At 36.5% G+C, this 21,839-nt stretch overlaps 1 protein-coding gene across 1 annotated transcript in view; it reads left to right on the forward strand.

Moving 5' to 3' along the window:
- The first annotated feature begins 2,090 nt into the window (after window positions 1–2,090).
- kcnk3a (potassium channel, subfamily K, member 3a) overlaps window positions 2,091–21,839 on the forward strand; it is an 82,793-nt gene continuing 63,044 nt past the window's right edge. Inside the window, exon 1 of the mRNA XM_061987091.1 lies at window positions 2,091–2,439. Within this exon, the coding sequence (XP_061843075.1) occupies window positions 2,157–2,439 (283 nt within the window). The 5' untranslated portion in view covers window positions 2,091–2,156. The remainder of the gene's footprint in view (window positions 2,440–21,839) is intronic.

Here is a 21,839-nt window from a genome sequence, read left to right on the forward strand (position 1 = left end):
AGTTTCTTGTAATAAATAATATTGAGTTAAGTAAAACTGCAGTTGCATTAAATGTTGTTTTTTTTCTGTCAAAATTAAAATACCTCTAAGTGCTCTATTGACACACATTGTTTCCCGACGATGTTGAGGGCTATTTGACATGTTGTAAATAACATTTCACTATCTTACACCTGTGCGAAAGTGGATTTATCCCAAATAATGTATTCATGATTATTGAATGTAATTTTGTAAAAATCCTTATAAAAATGATTTTTTTTTTCACTAGGCAAAACTCAACAGCCACAAGCACGACAGACTAAAACGAAAACTTCCAATCGAGACAAAGTTGCTGAATGCAGTGAAAGAAGACGTCCAGATAAAGAAGAGACTTCTGGACATGATGGAGACATCAGAGAAGCGATCGTCTGACAATTTAGACAAACTAACATCAAATTACTAAGTCAAAATATTGACTTACTAATAATGACATACTTAGTATCTCAGGTAACTAAGACATGTTTTGTGTTTTGTTTATACTTTACGGATAAAATATCGAGATGTATATCGTATATCGCCATTCTGCAAATGGAGCGGAAAACACAACCAAAAATTGTAGGCTTCTTTATTTCACTAATATTTTTATTTATTATAAGATATTGTTATTTGGTTATTTTTTAATAAACAATGTGTTCAATGTAATCAGTCTGTAGTCTATTGCCCCCCCAGGCTGTGGTGGCAGCGATGAGGTGGGGACGTGATGGCGACAGGCCGAGATACACTGTTCCTTCCACCCACCCACCCCCTTCCCCGTCCTGCCGCCTATCCCGGGCGACGCCCTCTCCCACCACCTTAACTAACACATTTTCTGGGGGAAACACTGAAAAAACATGATTTGACCACATTAAATGACATGACGGACCACATTAAATGACATGATTGACCACATTAAATGACATGATTGACCACATTAAATGACATGACGGGCCACATTAAATGACATGATTGACCACATTGAATGACCTGACGGACCAACTTAAATGACATGACGAACCATATTAAAGAACATAATTGACCACATTAAATGACATGACGGACCACATTAAATGACATGACGGACCACATTAAATGACATGATTGACCACATTGAATGACCTGACGGATCAACTTAAATGACATGACGGACCATATTAAAGAACATAATTGACCACATTAAGTGACATGATTGACCACATTAAATGACATGACGGACCACATTAAATGACATGATTGACCACATTGAATGACCTGACAGACCAACTTAAATGACATGACGGACCATATTAAAGAACATAATTGACCACATTAAATGACATGACGGACCACATTAAATGACATGACGGACCACATTAAATGACATGATTGACCACATTGAATGACCTGACGGATCAACTTAAATGACATGACGGACCATATTAAAGAACATAATTGACCACATTAAATGACATGATTGACCACATTAAATGACATGACGGACCACATTAAATGACATGATTGACCACATTGAATGACCTGAAGGACCAACTTAAATGACATGACGGACCATATTATAGAACATAATTGACCACATTAAATGACATGATGGACCACATTGAATGACCTGACGGACCACATTGAATGACCTGACGGACCACATTAAATGAAATGATTGACCACATTAAATGACATGACGGACCACATCGAATGACCTGACGGACCACATTAAATGACATGACGGATCACAATGAATGAAGTGACGGACCATATTAAATGAAGTGACGGACCACATAAAATGATGTAGCGGGCCACATAAAATGATGTAGCGGGCCACATAAAATGATGTAGCGGGCCACATAAAATGAAGTGACGGGCCAGATGTGGCCCCGGACCTAGGATTTAACATATGTGTCCCAAGTGTACCTGGTAGAAAAGTGTTTGAATGAGGATTAAAGAGATGATGGCGCCCCTTGTGGTCACACGATGTAAGACAGTGAGATGGGGAGGTGCAGGGGGAGGAGCAGTGGTGCTGAATGGACAGCTCCTGCCTCATAAAGTACACACAGAGCTCCTCCAGGCAGCACAACAGCCATGAACCAGCCCAGCTCTCCGTCCTCCAGACCCACGCTCGCTCTTGGCTGGTCTCCCTGACGCGCGACGACACCATGAAGAGGCAAAATGTGCGGACCCTCGCCCTCATCATCTGCACCTTCACCTACCTGATCGTGGGCGCCGCGATCTTCGACGCGCTGGAGTCGCAGGAGGAGACGAGTCAGAGGGGAGAGGTTTCCCTGCGCCGGGCCGAGTTGCTCCACACCTACAACTTGTCCGAGGAGGACTTTGACAAGCTGGAGAAGGTGGTGCTGGAGCTCAAGCCGCACAAAGCCGGCGTGCAGTGGACATTCGCCGGCTCTTTTTACTTTGCAATCACTGTGATCACCACAATAGGTAAGACAACTTCTTCCCCCTTTTTCAGCAACTTTGACTGATGATGATGCGCCTGAGTGGGAGGAAAAGGAAACAAAAAGATGCATCATTTGTTTTGAAAGGTTTAATATTCACTGCATGAATTCTTGAAATGAATATGATGCACCACAGGTGTCTACTTATGCAGAGCACCATGGGATCCAGGGGCGGTCCTGGCTAGTTTTACGCCCTGGGCAATGCCCCCAATGGTGCCACCCCCACCCATTTTAGGAAATAGTTTATATTTTAACATACATAACCTGAAATACAAAAAAGTAACAATAAGGGATGTCCAAATTACCGAGTCAACTCGTGATTAATCTAAAAAAATTATCGCATTAATCATGACACTTAGATTAATCATGCAATTTATTTTGACTGTACAAGCTCTTTTACCTTATCCGCTACACCAGAGGTGTCCAAACGTTTCCCACTGAGGGCTGCGCACTAAAAAAATCAAAGCATGTGGGGGCCATTTTTATATTTTTCATTTTTAAAACGAATACAATATATATATATTATTTTTTTTACCTTTCGGCCTCCCCTCTAGTTTGGTCGGGGGACCCGGGAGGGTCTTAGTAATAAAAAATCAAAGATAGATACAAAAAAAAAAATTCAACATTTAAATAGCTAGATCAAACTGTGGTACTGGGCTCCGAATAATCACTTAATTAAATATTCAAACACAGTGTTACTGTTCAAATTGTGTGTAATGATACACTGGCCAAAAATGTTGTTAAATAAAATCTCTGCCTAGTTTTAAATGTATACTAAGACCTACTATGCTACCGTATTTTGATGTTAGTCATTATGGTGGTGCTTGGGGAGCCATGTTTTTTCTGAGGTGGTACTTGGTAAAAAAAAAAGTTTGAAAACCACTGCTCCAGATCAACTTCATGTCTGTCAATATAAATTAAAAAAAAATGTTTTATGCCCTTTTTGTTAAAAATATATTTTTTTATGGCAAAAACACACACGAAAAATGTCAAAGCGGAATAATTGATGTGATGTGAAATAATCCTAGCTTTAAATTGATCAATAATTCACAACACCATTGATTTTAATTAATGATTATTTGAGCAATAATAGTTTTTAAAAATTCCACTAAGGACCACATTCATAAAAGTGATAAAAATACGTCACACATTTTTTTTTTTTTTTTTTTTTTTTACTTTCAACGCTCAAGTGTCTAGGTCAACTTCAGATCTATCCGTCAATAAAAGATTTACTGTTTTTAATGGCTTTTTTTTTGGTTTTATGCATTTTTTTCCGAAGAAAACAACACACAAAAAATATGCACTATTTCCCGCCAAAAAATATTTTTCAAAGAGAAATATTGGATGTGACGTAATTGGAGCCTTGAATTAGTCAATAATTCATAACAACATTGATTTTAATTCATCATTATTTTTTGAGCAATGACAGTTTAAAAGAAATGGCAGCTTTGTGTTATTAGTCAATATTGCAACTTTTACTCGTTACATTTGACCTGTTTGCCCCTTTATTGCACTTTTTATGTTTTTTGTGGAATAACATTTTTTAAACGTGCCTGGTTGGTAAAAAAATAGCCGCGGGCCGCACTTTGGACGCCGTTGCGCTATACGGTCAATAATCAAATCAATGCATTCGCCAGTACCAAAATGAGTGGCGAGACTCCGACTGGTGTGCAGCCTGAAAGAACTTTAAATAAAACTGTTGCTGAGTTTTGTGCAAATAAGTGACATGCGTTCAAGTAGAACGTTTAAAAACGTTCCTGGATGACATTCTGACAATAAAACTGCATTTGTTTACGAATATTGGGGTCTTATTTTAAGCTAATTCTAACTATACAAGCAAATCATCACCTGCAATTAATCATGATTAATCCAAATTTCAAAATGTGATTAATCTGAAAAAAACAAAAAACATTCGACAGCCCTATAGTAACAACACATATACCGTATACAGATTACACACACCAAATATTTGGTCACACAAATACAAATGAATAAATTAAATAAATACAGTCGTTAACTGGTTCCGGACAAATTGAAGTAGGAATCATTTATTATAAATTAAATACTTTCACAGCTAGGGCATAAAAAAGCCAGTTTACAAACTTTTAAATGCATTTTTTTATGAGAGCCCTCTAAACATGAAATAACACCCTTTAGTCACATTTACCAATATAGTAAAGCTGGTTGAGGCTAAGCCAATCAGTGGCCAGGATACTGACCAGCACACTCTGATGGCCATTAATACTGTATTAGTAATATTTTAAGTTTATTTAGCCAGGTATGCTTGAAAATGCTTTATTTAGGACCAAACAATTGTAGAGTATTTTTACTCTACAGTATTTGACACATGGTTATGCAAAGATACAGAAGGTCGGGGTTAGTTTTTCTTAAAGAAAGAGTTGGAAAGAGAAAGAGATGATACAGTATTATCTGCTCACAGATGCTACCTGGTAGTTGTTTGAGCGCACTGCAGCTAGTTCTGGATAGTCACACGCAGGACTCTCACAGAAATGAGGCAAAAATACAACCTTACCTATAGCGCAAAGTGTAAAGTGTTGACTTTTCTGGCCTTTTTTGATACAAAATCATTAATTACATAATCATACAAAATCTGATGTATACGATTGATTCTGTGACATAGTGGATCAATAGATTTTAATAAGCTTCAGCTTGGAAAAAACTTTTGCCTATGATGAAATTCCAGTTCACGAATATTTGCATGCATCTATGTGACATATTAGCCCATGTTCATGCACATGTTTCTCTTTTTTAAAACAATTTATAAAATAAAGTCTTAAACTTTTTAAAATAACCAATAAATTAGTACATGTATCACTGGTACACATGAGTATCGCTTCAGCTATTTTTCAGAGATCATTATTGTGTTACCGCAATTGGAGTGAATGTGACGCATAGCGCTATTATTGTGAAGGCCGTAAGTGTGTGACTGGTGGGAAAAAGAGAGCTCTTGACGGTGGCCGAGTTTGAATGAAACGGTTGACTTAAAAAAACGTGCCGAGCTTGCGCGACATCTTAGCAGACTGTTGGTTTCTATAGTTTACCCTTTTTAACACTTTATTACTCACATAGTTGTAATGAAAAGTGCCACTCTCCGCAAAAAGTGTTCACTTTTTTGGGGGGGGAATTCCCCGCCCCACTTGTAACTCTGCTTCATCTTGGAAAAACAAAACAAAACAAAAAACAAAAAAAACCTCTCATAACAGGTTTGCATTGGTCAGTGAGAAGAAAAAGGGTTTTGAGCTGTCGACATTTTCAAATGTATAGTAATTTCTTGACTTACGAGCTTAATTGGTTGCGTGACAGCGCTCTTAACTCAAAACACTTGTATCTCAAATCAACGTCTCCCACTAAAATAAATGAAAATTAATTTAATTGGTGCTTGCCCCAGCAAAAAAAACAAAAAAACAATACAACTTCAACATGTAACATGCTTTTAAAAATAAAATCACACTTTTTGGTAATAAATATTATGAAAAACAATACAAAATAATGTACTACTACTGAATTTTTATGAATTATTGTAGTAATAATGTACAGCATTTGCATTGGAGAGTGGACTTCTAAGGTATCTCCTTCCAGCTGCTTCTCCGTCAAACACACCATCAGCAGCTTCTCCATACTATTTATGCATAAATCTCAACCGTTTGGATATTATTCTAACATTCTGCTTCAGTGTGCCACACTCCACCCGCGTCGCCAGATTTTTGATGATTTCTTTCTTCAATTCAATGAAAATCATCCACTTTTTCTCGGCACCATCCGTCACTCTGACTTTCTTCCTTTCCATCGTTGGAAAAACAAATTTGAGTCGATCTCTAGCTATGAGCTAATGCTAGCGAGTAAAACCGGATGTAAACAGTGTTTACTGTGGGATTTGCTAAGTCAATAATGGCGAGAATGCTTGTAACTAAAATGTTACACGCATTAAGTTGGCGCTAGGGATGGGTACTGTTCACATTTGAACCAATACGGTACCGGTTTCCGGTACCTGGGAATCGATACCAATACTCAATGGTACAAATTTTGGTACTTTTGTGTATTATAACATTTCTGAGTATGTAGGTATGACATTAAGTTGCAATTACGGTTGCAAGTGCAAGACGTTAGATGGCAGTAGTGTATAGTTTATGGTGGGGTTTTTTTTTTAGTTGCACCCAAAAAAAGTGTTAATACTGTAAAAATCTTACTTATTACGCATCAGCTGTTTGATTGTATCGTGCATATTATTTGTAGTTTTCATTGACAAACTTGGAGGCGTTGAAATCGCCATTTAAAATCGGTAATGCTAATCAGCAGCATGTCAATAGCAAAGCCAATGTATATTAGCATCAAGCTAGTGCATTTTTGGAAAAGTGGCGCCTTACTTGACTTACGTTGGAGCTTTTTGAACTCACTTTCTGCAACATTCAACTTTTTGCAACATTACTGAGAGGTAGTTTGGCTGAGTCCGCTCTCAGTGCTGCTGGAGTGATCGCCAAGTGGCAAAGTCATTGGATTTTATGTGAATCGGTGCAAGTACCGGATTTGATACCCAAACTTAGTTGGTGCACTTTTAAGTTGAGGTACCAATATATTTTCAGGCACACAAACTAAGGCAAAAACTGATTAAAACATATTTTAAATAGAGGAAAACTTTAATCAGGCTTTGTACACCTTTTTCATGGCCAAATTCAAGCACTTTTTAAGGACTTTCAAGATCAATTTTCCAGTTTTTCCAGTACCCTTCAAAAGGCCAAAACCAGTTTGAATCAATCCATAGCCTTGCTGTTTGAGGTCAACAAATGCTGTCTGTAGGAAAAATACGGAAAATCTGCTAAAACCTAAGCCTAACATTGAACTAGCAGTTATTATTAACTGAATGGGGCATAGAAAATTAAGCAGTTTTTCTGTAGACTATTCAATGTCATTGGTGTTTGCAAACGTTGTTTACTTGTTTGTTTGTATCATCAACATTCATGTATACATCATTCCTTACAAGAAATAACATTAACTATTGTTGTTTACTTGTTTGTTTGTATCATAATTCATGCATACATCATGCTCATTAAAACGACATCCTCCCGGCATGATGGACCGATGCACCACTGTCCTCTTGGGGGCGACACAGACTGGCATGACAACAACCTAATGTAAGGGCTCGTGCAAAGCCAACAGATCAAGCGTGTAGCTTTCATTTTTAAGGAAACATATTTTATTTTTTCCCATTTTATTATTAGCCTATTGAATTAGACTGCCGAAAAATATGATGAACATTTCCAAGCATTTCACCCAAAATTCAAGCATTTTTCAAACCTTGAAAACACAACATTAAAATCCAAGCATTTTCAAGGTTTTTAAGCACCCGTACGAACCCTGTTTAATAATAGTTTTTTATTAGATGTTTTGGGACCCCTGGAAATCATGGCCAAATACATGAACATTGTGATTTGATGCTCATTTGCTTAACTTAATTTTGCTTAATTATGTTTTTTTTAAATGTATTGGCGATTTTGTTAAGCTCTACTTTGTTCTGACTCAGTAAAAAAAAAGAAAGTGATACAGTAAATTTTATTGAGTGGTGCGCAATTAGTGGGGAGAACAATCATGTGACGACATGTGCTACTGGAATCAACAGAAGAGTTACTTGAACTACCATGCAAATCTGTTGCTGTGTGTCATTGAGGCCTCACACAAACGGAGCCGAGAGGACACCTTTATAAATAGACAACATTGTTCCACGTCAGAGCTTTCGAAGCTGGGAGCGTTTTGCTGAAAATGCAGCGCTGTGGGTCACCTTAAAGTCAAATATTGCGCTGCAGCTGCAGTGCCTCTTTCAATGTAAGAAGAAAAAAAAATCACAATATCCCATTTTAACTAGCTAGCCACTAACATTTTTATAAAAGAGTAAAAAACACGAAAAAATTTAAAGTTACATTTTGAAATATAGTTTATCTTCAATTTCGACTCTTTAAAATTCAAAATTCAACCGAAAAAAAGAAGAGAAAATCTAGCTAATTCGAATCTTTTTGAAAAAATTAAAAAAAGAATTTATGGAACATCATTAGTAATTTTTCCTGATTAAGATTAATTTTAGAATTTTGATGACATGTTTTAAATAGGTTAAAATCCAATCTGCACTTTGTTAGAATATATAACAAATTGGACCAAGCTATATTTCTAACAAAGACAAATCATTATTTCTTCTAGATTTTCCAGAACAAAAATTTTAAAAGAAATTCAAAAGACTTTGAAATAATATTTAAATTTGATTCTACAGATTTTCTAGATTTGCCAGAATAATTTTTTTGAATTTTAATCATAATAAGTTTGAAGAAATACTTCACAAATATTCTTCGTTGAAAAAACAGAAGCTAAAATGAAGAATTAAATTAAAATGTATTTATTATTCTTTACAATAAAAAAAAAAAAATACTTGAACATTGATTTAAATTGTCAGGAAAGAAGAGGAAGGAATTTAAAAGGTAAAAAGATATATGTGTTTAAACATCCTAAAATCCCTTTTAAGGTTGTATTTTTTTCTCTAAAATTGTCTTTCTGAAAGTTGTAAGAAGCAAAGTAAAAAAATAAATGAATTTATTTAAACAAGTGAAGACCAAGTCTTTAAAATATTTTCTTGGATTTTCAAATTCTATTTGAGTTTTGTCTCTCTTAGAATTAAAAATGTCGAGCAAAGCGAGACCAGCTTGCTAGTAAATAAATTAAATTAAAAAAAATAGAGGCAGCTCACTGGTAAGTGCTGCTATTTGAGCTATTTTTAGAACAGGCCAGCGGGCGACTCATCTGGTCCTTACGGGCTACCTGGTGCCCGCGGGCACCGCATTGGTGACCCCTGGTATACCGCTACTAGTATAGTACCGCGATACTAATTAATCATATTCGGTGCTATACCGTCTCTAAAAAGTACGTAAGTATCATCCCTGCAGGACGAGGAATAGCTAAACATGTTTCACTACACACCGTAGCTCACCGGCGTCACAATGACAACAAACGCTATTGGTGGATCTACACCTGACATCCACTGTAATGATCCCAAGTACAGGAGCATATCTAGTCGATACTACTATGATTACATCGATATTTTTTAGCATCACAAAATCTCTTATTTTATTTTTTAAGAATTTATATTATGTTTATAAACTCAGCAAATATGTCCCTGGACATATGAGGACTTTGAATATGACCAATGTATGATCCTGTAACGACATACTATCGAATCGATACCCAAATTTGTGGTATCATTCAAAACTAACGTAAGGTATCCAAACAACAGATGAAAAAGGGAATATTTAAATTTTAACAGAAGTGTAGATATAACATGTTGAAACGGAAAATAACCAGATATTAAGAGTAAATGAACAAATAGATTAATAATCAATTTTTACAGCCTGTCCTTTATAATGTTGACAAAATAATAGAATGGAAAATTACACAATATGTTCCTGCATATGTCAGCAGACTAATTAGGAGCCTCTGTTTGCCTACTTAATAATAAAAGAAAAGTTGTCTTGTATGTTCATTATTTTATTTAAGGACAAAATTGCAATAAGAAATATATGTTTAATGTACCGTAAGATTTTTTGTTAAAATAAAGCCAATAATGCCATTTTGTGTGGTCCCCTTTATTTAGAAAAGTATCGAAAAGTACCAAAAAGTATCGAAATACATTTTGGTGCCGGTACCGGTACCAAAATATTTGTATCGGGACAACACTCAACACTACCCCATACATTGTGAGCAATGTTTGACGTAGATAATGTTTAATTCCTATAAGCGTAAACATCTGTAGTTTATTGTGTGAATGTATTAACACTAAACCTATTTTTATTCATGTAAAATACACAATGGATGTTATACTTTTGTACAGTTTACCTTATGTTTATATTTTCAGTCTTACAAACCTAAATTAAGGAAGAAGTGTAAAGAAAAAAAACTAAGGAAGGGAAATAATTCCAAAGAAGGAACATCAATCTCCACAAAACTTCTCCAGCTTCTGTTTCTTCATATTGTTAATTATCTGTCTAGCTACACACGCTGGAAACGAGTCGCGAGGGCAGAACAATGAATTTATTGACAGTGCAATGTGAGAGCTGAAGTGTTTACTTTGCAAATAAGCAAACGCAGTCTCCAGGGACCTGCGGAGGCCCTTTTTGACGAAACATCCAAATTTCCATGTCCAGCCCTTGAGCTCTTGGGCTCTCGAAACTGCGGCCGTCTTCATGATGTAGTTGAATAGCCCTGTTCTACTGTATCTAAGCCGTCCTCTGTTGTTCAGAGAGGAGCACTGACCTGTGGCATGTAACCCAATCAGAGTCGTCCGACTTAATTGCACACTAACCCAACCCGGGTCTTCTGTAACCGTGAAACCCCGCGGCTGCTGCAAGCACAGTTGTTGCCGCTCCAACTGCCATCACATATTAATGACAACACCAGAGCCCGACTGTTCCGCAGTTTCATCGGCCTCGTGGATCGCACTCAAGATCAAGCTGCCATAGTCTGCTGTCAAGATGGTTGTTCTTTAGCACAGTGTGACTGTTTCTGAGCTTAAACTACTACAAAAACCCACTAAGTATTGGTGCTTTAATACAAAAAAAGATATAAAAAAATATATAAGTACATGTGTATAAGCGCATTTTTCAATATAAACAAGTATCAAATAATTATAGTTGCATATTAACTCGCTGGAATAAAAAAGACAATATAACATACATCCATAAACGTGGACGCATGTGAAAAAGTGCAATATATTTATCTGTACAGTAATCTATTTATTTATTTATATATATTTATATATATTTATTTATTTTATATATATTTATATATTATTTATATATATTTATTTATTTATATATGCACCTTATTGCTTTTTTATCCTGCACTACCATGAGCTTATGTAACAAAATGTTGTTCTTATCTGTGCTGTAAAGTTCAAATTTGAATGACAATAAAAAGGAAGTCTAAGTCTAAGTCTAAAAATTACTTACACATACAAAGTCTCCAAAGCAGAAGCGTATTAGAAAGTATCCAGTAACAAACGTGTCAGCATCATTCAACTTACTGCGTCTTGAGCTTAATTTAATAAATTAGTGTGGCCACTATATGTCGCCAATTACCACCTAATACTGTATATAAGTTAGTGTTAGTCCTTAGGGCTGTGAATCTTTGGGCACCACACAAGTCGATTCTTGGGGGTAACGATTCGATTCAATACTTTTTTTTAATAACATTTGGTGGCAGTTTTATGATTACCTTCATTCCTCCATAAAATAGACAAACAGCTTTGAAGAATGTTTGTATTACTGTACAGCATACATGGGTGTCGACATTAACAGGGCTCGAATTTAACCACGGCAACCGCCGCCCTCGTCATTTGCCGAAATGCCCTAAAAAAATTTACCAACATCGGCGGCAAGAACATGCCGTGACTGCCCTTGACTTTTTACTTGTTAATGGACGAGGGCTGTAACAGTTAACGGTGTAATGATAATTCGTGATAAAATTCCAGACAGTTAGTAACACCGTCTAATTTTTTAATTACCAAAAAAACTTCATTTATTAATGCATTTTAGGCAACACAAAGTCAGGCGCATGCGCACTAGCGTCGTTTGGCTTGATAATCATGGCGGACTAACGACACAGACTTTGCTCCGGAGATTTTTGGTTTAACGTCATTTTCCCTCACTTCCCGGCGTGCGTTTAAGAGCGCACTGCTGTGTTTAGATAGAGACAGGTGTGGACAATATTGGAGGCAGACACACTTGTGCCCACACTAAAAGTACACAGCAAAGGAGAAAACTATTTGATGTTGCTTTTATTTTCTCAATACAGCATCCATCAGCTGCTGTGACAGAGAGTTGATGAGGTGAGGAAACATGCAGCAGGCGATGTGTCGTGAACGTTATCACAACTTGTTTATAAAGTCTTTAGTTTGTTGACAGGGATGTTCACTCCTCCTTTATTAAACTGCAAACTGTATCAGTGTTCAAATAACATCAATACTAGCTAAAAGGTTTTGTCGTCTCATCGAATTGAAGGCAGGCTGTGAAGATTGTGTATTCGACGTGAGAGGTGTCACTCCTCTTTATTTTTGTTGGCCAAACGGTTGTACTGATAGGAGGTGTTGGAGAAGAACAAAGCTTGTTTATTTGACTTTACCTTCATTAGCCAAACTGCTTTGTGTTTTATTTTGATATCAAAAAGTAAACACCAGTTTTTATTTTTACATTACTTGTGTTTTTTTCATGTCACAAAGGTATTACTTCAAAAACCATTCATGTGACATATCAAATTGTTAATTTTTTATTGTGTATAGTTAATTCCTATACGTCCTATTTCTGCTCAAACTCTTAATGGATCTGTCCCGATACAGCATGTACATATACATATAAATGTACATAACTTAAATAAATAATTTTAAAAAACCTCCCTCTATCAAAATTTAAAAATAGAGATAAAGGGATCATTTAATGACAAAAAGCTGTCAAGTTGATATTATTAAAGAATAAAAAACCCCGAATATTTGTCTTTAGATATATGGATAACGTTTATCTATAGTCTTTTTATTAGACTTTACAAATAACATGACGGTATTACATTCTCACCCCAACACTGCTTTACCTCAACAATCAGTAATCATGATGTCAATATTGATAACAATAATCTTAACTATTACCCTGGCCATAATTGGCAGCCTGAGATCTCATACAAAAAGTGTAGTTACATCTTATCGCCATTAGGTGCCATTTTTCAACATTCTTTTATATATATATATATATATATATATATATATATATATATATATATATATATATATATATATATATATATATATATATATAACATTCAACATTCTTTTATATATATATATATATGGGAGCAATCAATTCTACCTCTAAATCACTTTAAAAATACATTTAAAAACCGTCAACAATACTTCAACTACGTTTTGTAAACTATATAATACCCAAGCTGTAGCGACATTGTTATCGTAAGAGCGAACACTGAGGAACTTTTTTTTTAACGTAGTAACACATCGGCATGCTTCTGTATTAGCCATAAAAGCTAACTACGGCAAGAAATAAGCTAGTTTCTACGTCAACACAAAACATATTTAAGTTTGTAATGCACAACACCAATTTGTACTGACTGAAAAACATGTACAATCATATTACAGTATCTGTAAAGTATTAGCCCATATTTCATGTTTTGTTTGTACACAGCTAGCCAGACAGCGTATGTACTGTAGTTGTAACAACGCAAATGACGTGCTGCGTGTATCATGATCGATATTAAAGTGACTCACTCGATGGACAGTTGTTCGTCTGGTCCAGCTGGCCAGGCACGTTTCCAGTTGATTTTGGGTAAGCAATCCATGTATGTGGAAATAGCTTGGCTCCAAGTTCCATATTAATAGCGTCAAAATCACTTTCATCCCCCTCTCCCAGCTTTCGTCTGCTCCAACGTTTCACTCTTCCTTCGTGCTTGCTTCTATAAGCAGCAGTATATTCAGCTTAAAAAAAAAAAAAGGTTGTAAATAGAGATGTCCGATAATATCGGACTGCCGATATTATCGGCCCATAAATGCGTTTAAAATGTAATATCGGAAATTATCGGTATCGGTTTCAAAATTATCGGTATCGGTTTCAAAAAGTATAATTTATGCTTTTTTAAAACGCCGCTGTGTACACGGACGTAGGGAGAAGTACAGAGCGCCAATAAACCTTAAAGGCACTACCTTTGCGTGCCGGCCCAGTCACATACTATCTACGGCTTTTGACACACACAAGTGGATGCAAGGCATACTTGTTCAACAGCCATACAGGTCACACTGAGGTTGGCCGTATAAACAACTTTAACACTGTTACAAATATGCGCCACACTGTGAACCCACACCAAACAAGAATGACAAACACATTTCGGGAGAACACCCGCACCATAACACAACATAAACACAACAGGACAAATACCCAGAACCCCTTGCAGCACTAACTCTTCCAGGGCGCTACAATATACACCCCCCGCCAACCCCCCCCCCCGCCCCCCACCTCAACCCCGCTCCCCCCAACCCCGCCCACCTCAACCTCCTCATGCTCTCTCAGGGAGAGCATGTCCCAAATTCCAAGCTGCTGTTTTGAGGCATGTTAAAAAAAATAATGCACTTTGTGACTTCAATAATAAATATGGCAGTGCCATGTTGGCATTATTTTCCATAACTTGAGTTGATTAATTTTGGAAAACCTTGTTACATTGTTTAATGCATCCTGCAGGGCATCACAACAAAATTAGGCATAATAATGTGTTAATTCCACGACTGTATATATCGGTAATTAAGAGTTGGACGATATCGGAATATCGGCAAAAAAGCCATTATCGGACATCTCTAGTTGTAAATCCTCATTTGTCCAAAAATAGTCATCTTCGTTGTCTGTTGCCAAGTCTGCCATGTTTAGAAAGCACACTCGCGTTTGATTCCATAAGTAGGAACACAGACGTGCGCAGCAATGGAAACAGCAATCAATGCGTGCAATAAATCAGTCCGGGAAATTATTAAAATGATCTGAAGTTAAAGTTAAAGTTCCTGGGCCTATTGTGATAATCAGCCATGTTTGTTTTTGCGTGCTTTGAACCTGGACCCTTTGAGGTGGGAGCTCGGAAGCTTCAAGTGGAATATTTCCTACCACCCAGCAGAATGGAATGTCCCGTAAGTAAAGAGAGGAGGAGAGGACCCGATCAGTCATGGCTTTCCACTGGGGCAAGCATAGCAGGGAGGCTCAGCGTGTGCTTTAGTGTCCAGGCCGTGCCGGGAAAATAAATGAGGTTTGAGCAGGAAAGCGCTCTTAAGATGGCATCTCCATGTGTGGTGGAGAAGTTCAGGTGATAAACACTGAGGCCGAGGGAGGCTAGCCTGTTTAAGGAAACAATTGGCTGACGTCTTCCAAGGGGGGGAAGCGCGGCCAGAGGTGGCACATGTTCCACCGCCACGTGACTTATGGCACATAAGTCATGGTGCTTGTATGAGAGTTTCTTTCAATATGATTTTTTTTGGGAAATGCAACAGGAAAATGCTGCGCATTAAAGATGTTGTAATGACATAAACGCTGTGAGAAGGTGAGTATGAACACTCAATTTTAGAAAGAAAAGTAACACTAAAATAATATTGGGGGGAAGTGAGAGACATTTAAGGACACAGTCAATGCATTCGTTTGAATGCAGTAGTTTATTAATTCAACATGTAACCATAGGTAAAAAAAAAAAAGGGTGAAGGAATGATATAGAATACAATTATATTAATTTAAGTGCAATCCCATCGCTAAAAACGCACATGAAAGCAACAGTTGATCTAGTTTAATTATATTTGACAATGCAAAAGTAAGGTAAACAATATATATAAATGAAAAAAAAAAAAAAAAAATATATATATATATATAAAAAAAATAAATAAATAAAAATATATATATATATATATATATATATATATATATGTGTGTATATATACATATATTCTCCAAACTAGGCACTTTCTGTTAGACCAAATTGATTATTATAAATATTATGTACTAAAATCTGAGCTGTTCCTCTTCAAATCGGAATTATATAACATTTCAGCTCCTTTTGGCTAGTTATTTTGCTTATTGGAATTAAAATAGCTCACATATTAGTTATATTTACAGTGATTAAATAAAAAATATTTAGTTTTTAAAAAATTGTACAAATAACTAAAATTTTATTATGACCTTAACAGTTTAAATATCTGAATTCAAGGTTAAGAAAATATATGTATTCCTTTTTGCTAACAGGATATAGCACAGATTTTGTAATTACAGTAATGAAAAACTAAATAATATGTTTCTCTTTGTTAAATGTTTTTTTAATTGACTAACAAGATATATATTTATTTTCTTAGCATTCTTATATTATAACATTAATAATAATAATAATAATATATCTAACTAACTGTTAGGGGTGCTGGAAATCTGAATCGCGGTTCTTTTTTCTTTTTTCTTTTGATTATGAATCTGTTTAGTATTTTAAAGAAGCTTTTTTGCTGATTTTTGTATTTTATTTTTATTATTATTTTATTATATTAAGAGTAAGTTTTTAAAAAAAGAATCGTTGCACTTACTTCAGTAGCAAAGAGGAGCTTATGTAACCGACAACTTGTTTTGAAAATGTTTTATAATAATTTATATACCAAATAATAGATTGGGACAATAAGTTTGAATCGAAAAACAATTCTGAATCGAAACTTCACCCCAAGTAACGGAATCAAATCGTTAGTTTTAAAAAAAAAATTCACATTACCTCAAAATCCTCTCCTGACATAAATCTTCAGGAATCCATTTTGTTTTAACGAGAGGGACAAGCGGTGGAAAATGGATGGTTGAATCTACTGATTACAAAGTACCAGACACATCATGTCTGAGAGCTTTTGAAAACTTGGCGGTGGTTCGTTAGGTTCTCAGAATAAGCAGTTACCTTGGTAACTGGCTCTGAGTTGACTTGCAGCGGTTCTCTCATGCAGGTGCTTTTGTCATGTGCAGCATTTCTTTTTAATCCTGCTGTGTTTATGTGATTGTAGCATTTTTTTAAAATGTTGCAGCATTTTCCAGTAGCACTTATTTTTTGTGCGCGTTAGTTTTGAAACACTTAATTTGCATTTTAATACACAGCAGAACCTCCAAAGTGGAACGCAATGCCTTCCTCGATGCTGATTAACTTTTATTTTAAAAACAATTTTACATAGGCGAAGTACAGGTAACGTTTTAGGCAACATTTAAATTTCTTGTCTCATGGACTCAGAATACATTTATAATCAGCTACAATCCGTATGGTTTACTACTCAGTTATAATACACTATTCCACCACTTGTGGCAGTAATGACGATATCAAAACAAACAGAAGAAGTCTGGAAATAAAGTCATAAAGAAGTTTCTTAAGCGCAAAAATTATATTTAAAGTGGTGAAGCTGTATTTTAATTTGCACTTTAATTTTTTTAACAGTTTATTTAAAATGTATTTCCGCTATTATTAATATTGTTTCCATTATTATTCATTTTAGCAATTTGTTAAGGTATGTGAATTTATTTTTCATCAGTTTTTATGAGTCCCTTCTTTTGCAGTATATTTGATTAGCATTTATATTTGTCATCCACCTGACCTAAGTCTTGATAATGATCTTTGTGATTAACACATGGTTTCATATCATTTGACAAGGTTTATCATGTTGAACTGTAAGTAGGTTAGATATAATTATTGAACATGATTAAAATCAAGAGTAAGATGACTAATTCCGTGTCAATATTTGAGTGGAAAGTTCTACTACTTCTGTAGTAAAAAGTTGGGACCCGAGGTCTAAAAGGTTAAGAACCCTGGCCTAACAGACACATAATGGAGAAAGAACAGGAAAGTTCCATATGGTCCTCAAGTGGTGTTTTATAGGTACTGCTGGAATTATATTTCTTTATACTGTTACTTTATCATTATGTGTGTTTTTGGATACATTTATGCCAGCATCGCTCCTGTTTCTACGGTTATCATCACACTTTGTTTACCGTCGAAAAAGCTTAATTTAGAGGATTTCCAATTTCTGCATGACTTTTAAGACATGTTTTCCAGAAAAGTGTTTTTTAGTTCAAAGTTTCCATTGCACCTCAGAGAAAATGACAAAAAACATTTCGATTTTGACCTTTCATTGGACTTCTGAAGCCATTAAATGATGAAACTGCCTCCTTTTTAAGCTGGTAGATCTAATTAGAAGAACACGTTTGCGTTTTTATGGATTTTTTGGGACTTTTTAGTCAGGCCTTCTTGTCGATACGGTTCAAGTGAAACATTTTCCTGTGGCTACAAAACAAGACTCCTTGGTCACATTAAAAGACGAATGGATGCGAGCTGTGATGCACTCTTCATGCCGGCTGTTGCTCTTCAGCTGAGCAAGGTATGAAAGCCCATCTGTGAGTCAATGTGAGGCGTGCCATAAAAGAGCAAACACGTGCAGCATGTAATTGTAAATGCTTCTATACGGGGACCATCAATGAATAAAACATGTTAACTTTGTCCACGCTACATTTTCATTAACCGTGATTCGGGCACGAACCGATTGCTAGCGGTTGCATATTTTCGAGGTAGCGGCTTTGAATTTTTAATGGTAATTACTCACATTAGCATCGTTGTTATTATTCACTCAGCACTCTAAGTGGCCGAGTGCACAGGGAATATAACTCGCCAATTTATGCTGCAAAGATGATGGATACTTCAAATGTTGAACTTGCTTTGGCCTGCCTTTATGTTTAAAATGTGAATGACTAGAAAGGCTCTAACATGGCTAAAATGCCAAGGATAAAGAAGCGACTGTGGCAGTTCACATATCACAGCATCATAGTGAAAGCAGAGTGGAGTAGCAGTGCACAGAACATTGATTTACCGTATTTTCCGGACTATAGAGTGCACCGGTATATAAGCCGCACCCACAAAATTTTGTAATAAACATTTCCCCCCCATATATTAGCCGCACCGGACTATAAGCCGCAGATATATACATTGTGAACAACGTTCCCTCTAAGGTGCGCGCCTGCGCAATGGCGCACTGCTCAAGCGTCCTCTGCGCTCAGCAAATATATGCCGCGCACCAAATCAAATCTCATCTGAATTCTAAACAAAAATAAACACATTTATTCTGTGTAATTTTGCAATGCAACTCTGAGTGACAGTGATAACAAGCGGCACTAACGGTGTTCGTCAACACCGTTCAATTATTGTAACGTCTATCGAGATGCTTCGAGGACAGGAATTATATCGATCACTTTATTGAGCAAAACTGTTTATATTCGGCCATAACCACACCAAAAACATGAGTAAAAAACTTCTATCTCGAAAAACTAGTCATTTTCTGCCGTACAAACCACGCCAAAACCAACTTGTCATCTGTCACCAACACGCATAGCACTAAGCCACTGGTGCGTTTATGGCCACACAAAAAGTCGGACAACTCAAACACCACACAAAGTTAGACTATGACTCCTCAGTCATACGTGTGCTTATTCTACTGTCATTTATTATTAATGTTAATTTGCTGATATTAAGCACGGAATGCTGTTACTAGAGAAAGTTACAGGAATGCACACTTCATCCTATGCTTACATTTCATTGTGCAACATGAGGATGTTTAAGGGGAACTAAATGTGATCTCTGAAAGGGGTACAAATGATTTCCAAAGCAGGACCCCCACCCAGACATATTGTACAATACTAATCCATAGCTTATGAAAAACAAGATTTCTTTTATTTTCATTACAAGTGGGCCAAATCACTAATATTACAAAATAATCTCATGAAAATGACTCCTCTCATTTGAGTGTTATTATAAAAGATTGGTTTGGGACAGGTGTGCTGCTGGTATTGCCACGTGTGATGTTGCTCACATGTGCTCCACTGAATGCTCAGGGAGTTTTTGTGTTTGTTCACACACATGAACAATTAGAGGGAACATTGGTTGTGAAATGAGTAATTTACACAGAAAGATAAATGTTTATTTACATACTTTAACTGTTTCCAAACGGTGTCTGTAACACGGCAGTAAAATGGCTGCTCAAACAAAACAGAAGTCATCTTCAAGGACTCACTAGCTGCGGAAGCTCGCTCTCCCATCGGCTAAACAGACTCAATATGTCCACAGTGACATTTTGGGGAATTTACTGAGAAATTTGTCAAACTGAAACAATACAAAAAGAATGCCATTGTAATTTAATAATACAAACACAGCCACTTGTAAATGTGTTAGCATATTAGCTAATGCTAACGACGCTCGCTTGATTACATTATGATAGCACGTACAAATATGCATGGAAACACTCCTACAGACATCACACATAGGGCGGTTTCGTAAGTAAGAATTGTTTTAGTTATATTGTAAAACTTAAAATGTTGCTTAGAGTGATGAATGAAGAATCCATACAAGTAGAAACACAATGGACGTCTAGAAGACTGAACGGCAATTGTACTTCTGGTTAAAAAAAAACATTACCGTATTTTCCGCACTATAAGGCGCACCTAAAAACCTCCAATTTCCTCAAAAGCTGACAGTGCGCCTTATAATCCGGTGCGCCTTATATATGGACCAATATTGAGTCACAACAGGTCTCGCAACTACGGTAACTACGCCGACTTCATTTTCGCAAGCGCTTCTTCTACGGGGGAAAATAAAGTCGGTGGCTGCTTACCGTAGAAGAAGAACTTCTTCTTCTACGGGGGAAAATGAAGTCCCGTAGTTGCGAGACCTAAACTTTATGTAAAGACCCAAAAATGGCTCCTATTATGAGACACGCTTACGACGCAGAGTTTAAACTCAAGGCGATCAGTCACGCAGTAGAACACGGGAATAGAGCAGCAGCGAGAGAATTTAACATTAACTAATCAATGGTGCGGAAGTGGAGGAAGCAACATGATGACCTGCGCCAAGTAAAGAAGACTAAACAGAGTTTCTGAGGGAACAAAGCGAGATGGCTACAGTTGGAGGACAAACTCAAACAGTGGGTTGTTGAACAGAGAGCAGCAAGTAGAGGTGTCAGTACAATCACTATTTGTTTTGTTGACATTCCCTTTAGCGCAGCTCCATCTAATGGATGCATAACATAACCCCAGCCTCTACTGTAGCGTCTATTCTATGCGCCTTATAATGCGGTGCGCCTTATATATGAACAAAGCTTTAAAATAGGCCATTCATTGAAGGTGCGCCTTATAATCCGGTGCGCCTTATAGTGCGGAAAATACGGTAAATGGAAGGACGCTGGAGCACCTCCAGTGAGCAAACTCGTTCAAAACAATAACAATAGCACAAACAATAACACATCTTTTCAGTGTATTCACTTGTTTTATTTTGAAAACTATTTGCATAATGGCCGTCAGCAAAGAAAAATCCATACATTTGCCACACAAGTTAAACCTAACATAACACAAATGGGATAATAGTATAGCAATAGCATGAATGCAATATTGTTTTCTTCTCCTAATGTTGCACAAGGCAATGCCCTCCTTGCCGATGAAGGACGCTCACTATGATGTCATGTAAAGAGACACGGCACAGTTGCATTAGAAAACAGATCTTTCTAATAGATGTCCGTGTAGCCTTGAAATGTCACGATACCTTAAAAAAGGACGAGCGGCGGATGACATACACACTGCTCTTGATCCGTGCAGTTAATGAACAATGGCCTGCGTGTCACTGAATCACCAGGAACAAATGACTAAGCTCTTTTTGTCTGACATCTAAAGCCTCAAAGCACAGACTTCTAAACGTGAGCAGACGAATTGCTCACACTTTTGTAAGCCTAATGACCACAGCTTCTACTCGAGTTACAATATATGAAACACA

This window comes from Nerophis lumbriciformis, linkage group LG26 (genome assembly GCF_033978685.3).
Source record: "Nerophis lumbriciformis linkage group LG26, RoL_Nlum_v2.1, whole genome shotgun sequence".
Lineage (NCBI taxonomy): Eukaryota > Metazoa > Chordata > Actinopteri > Syngnathiformes > Syngnathidae > Nerophis > Nerophis lumbriciformis.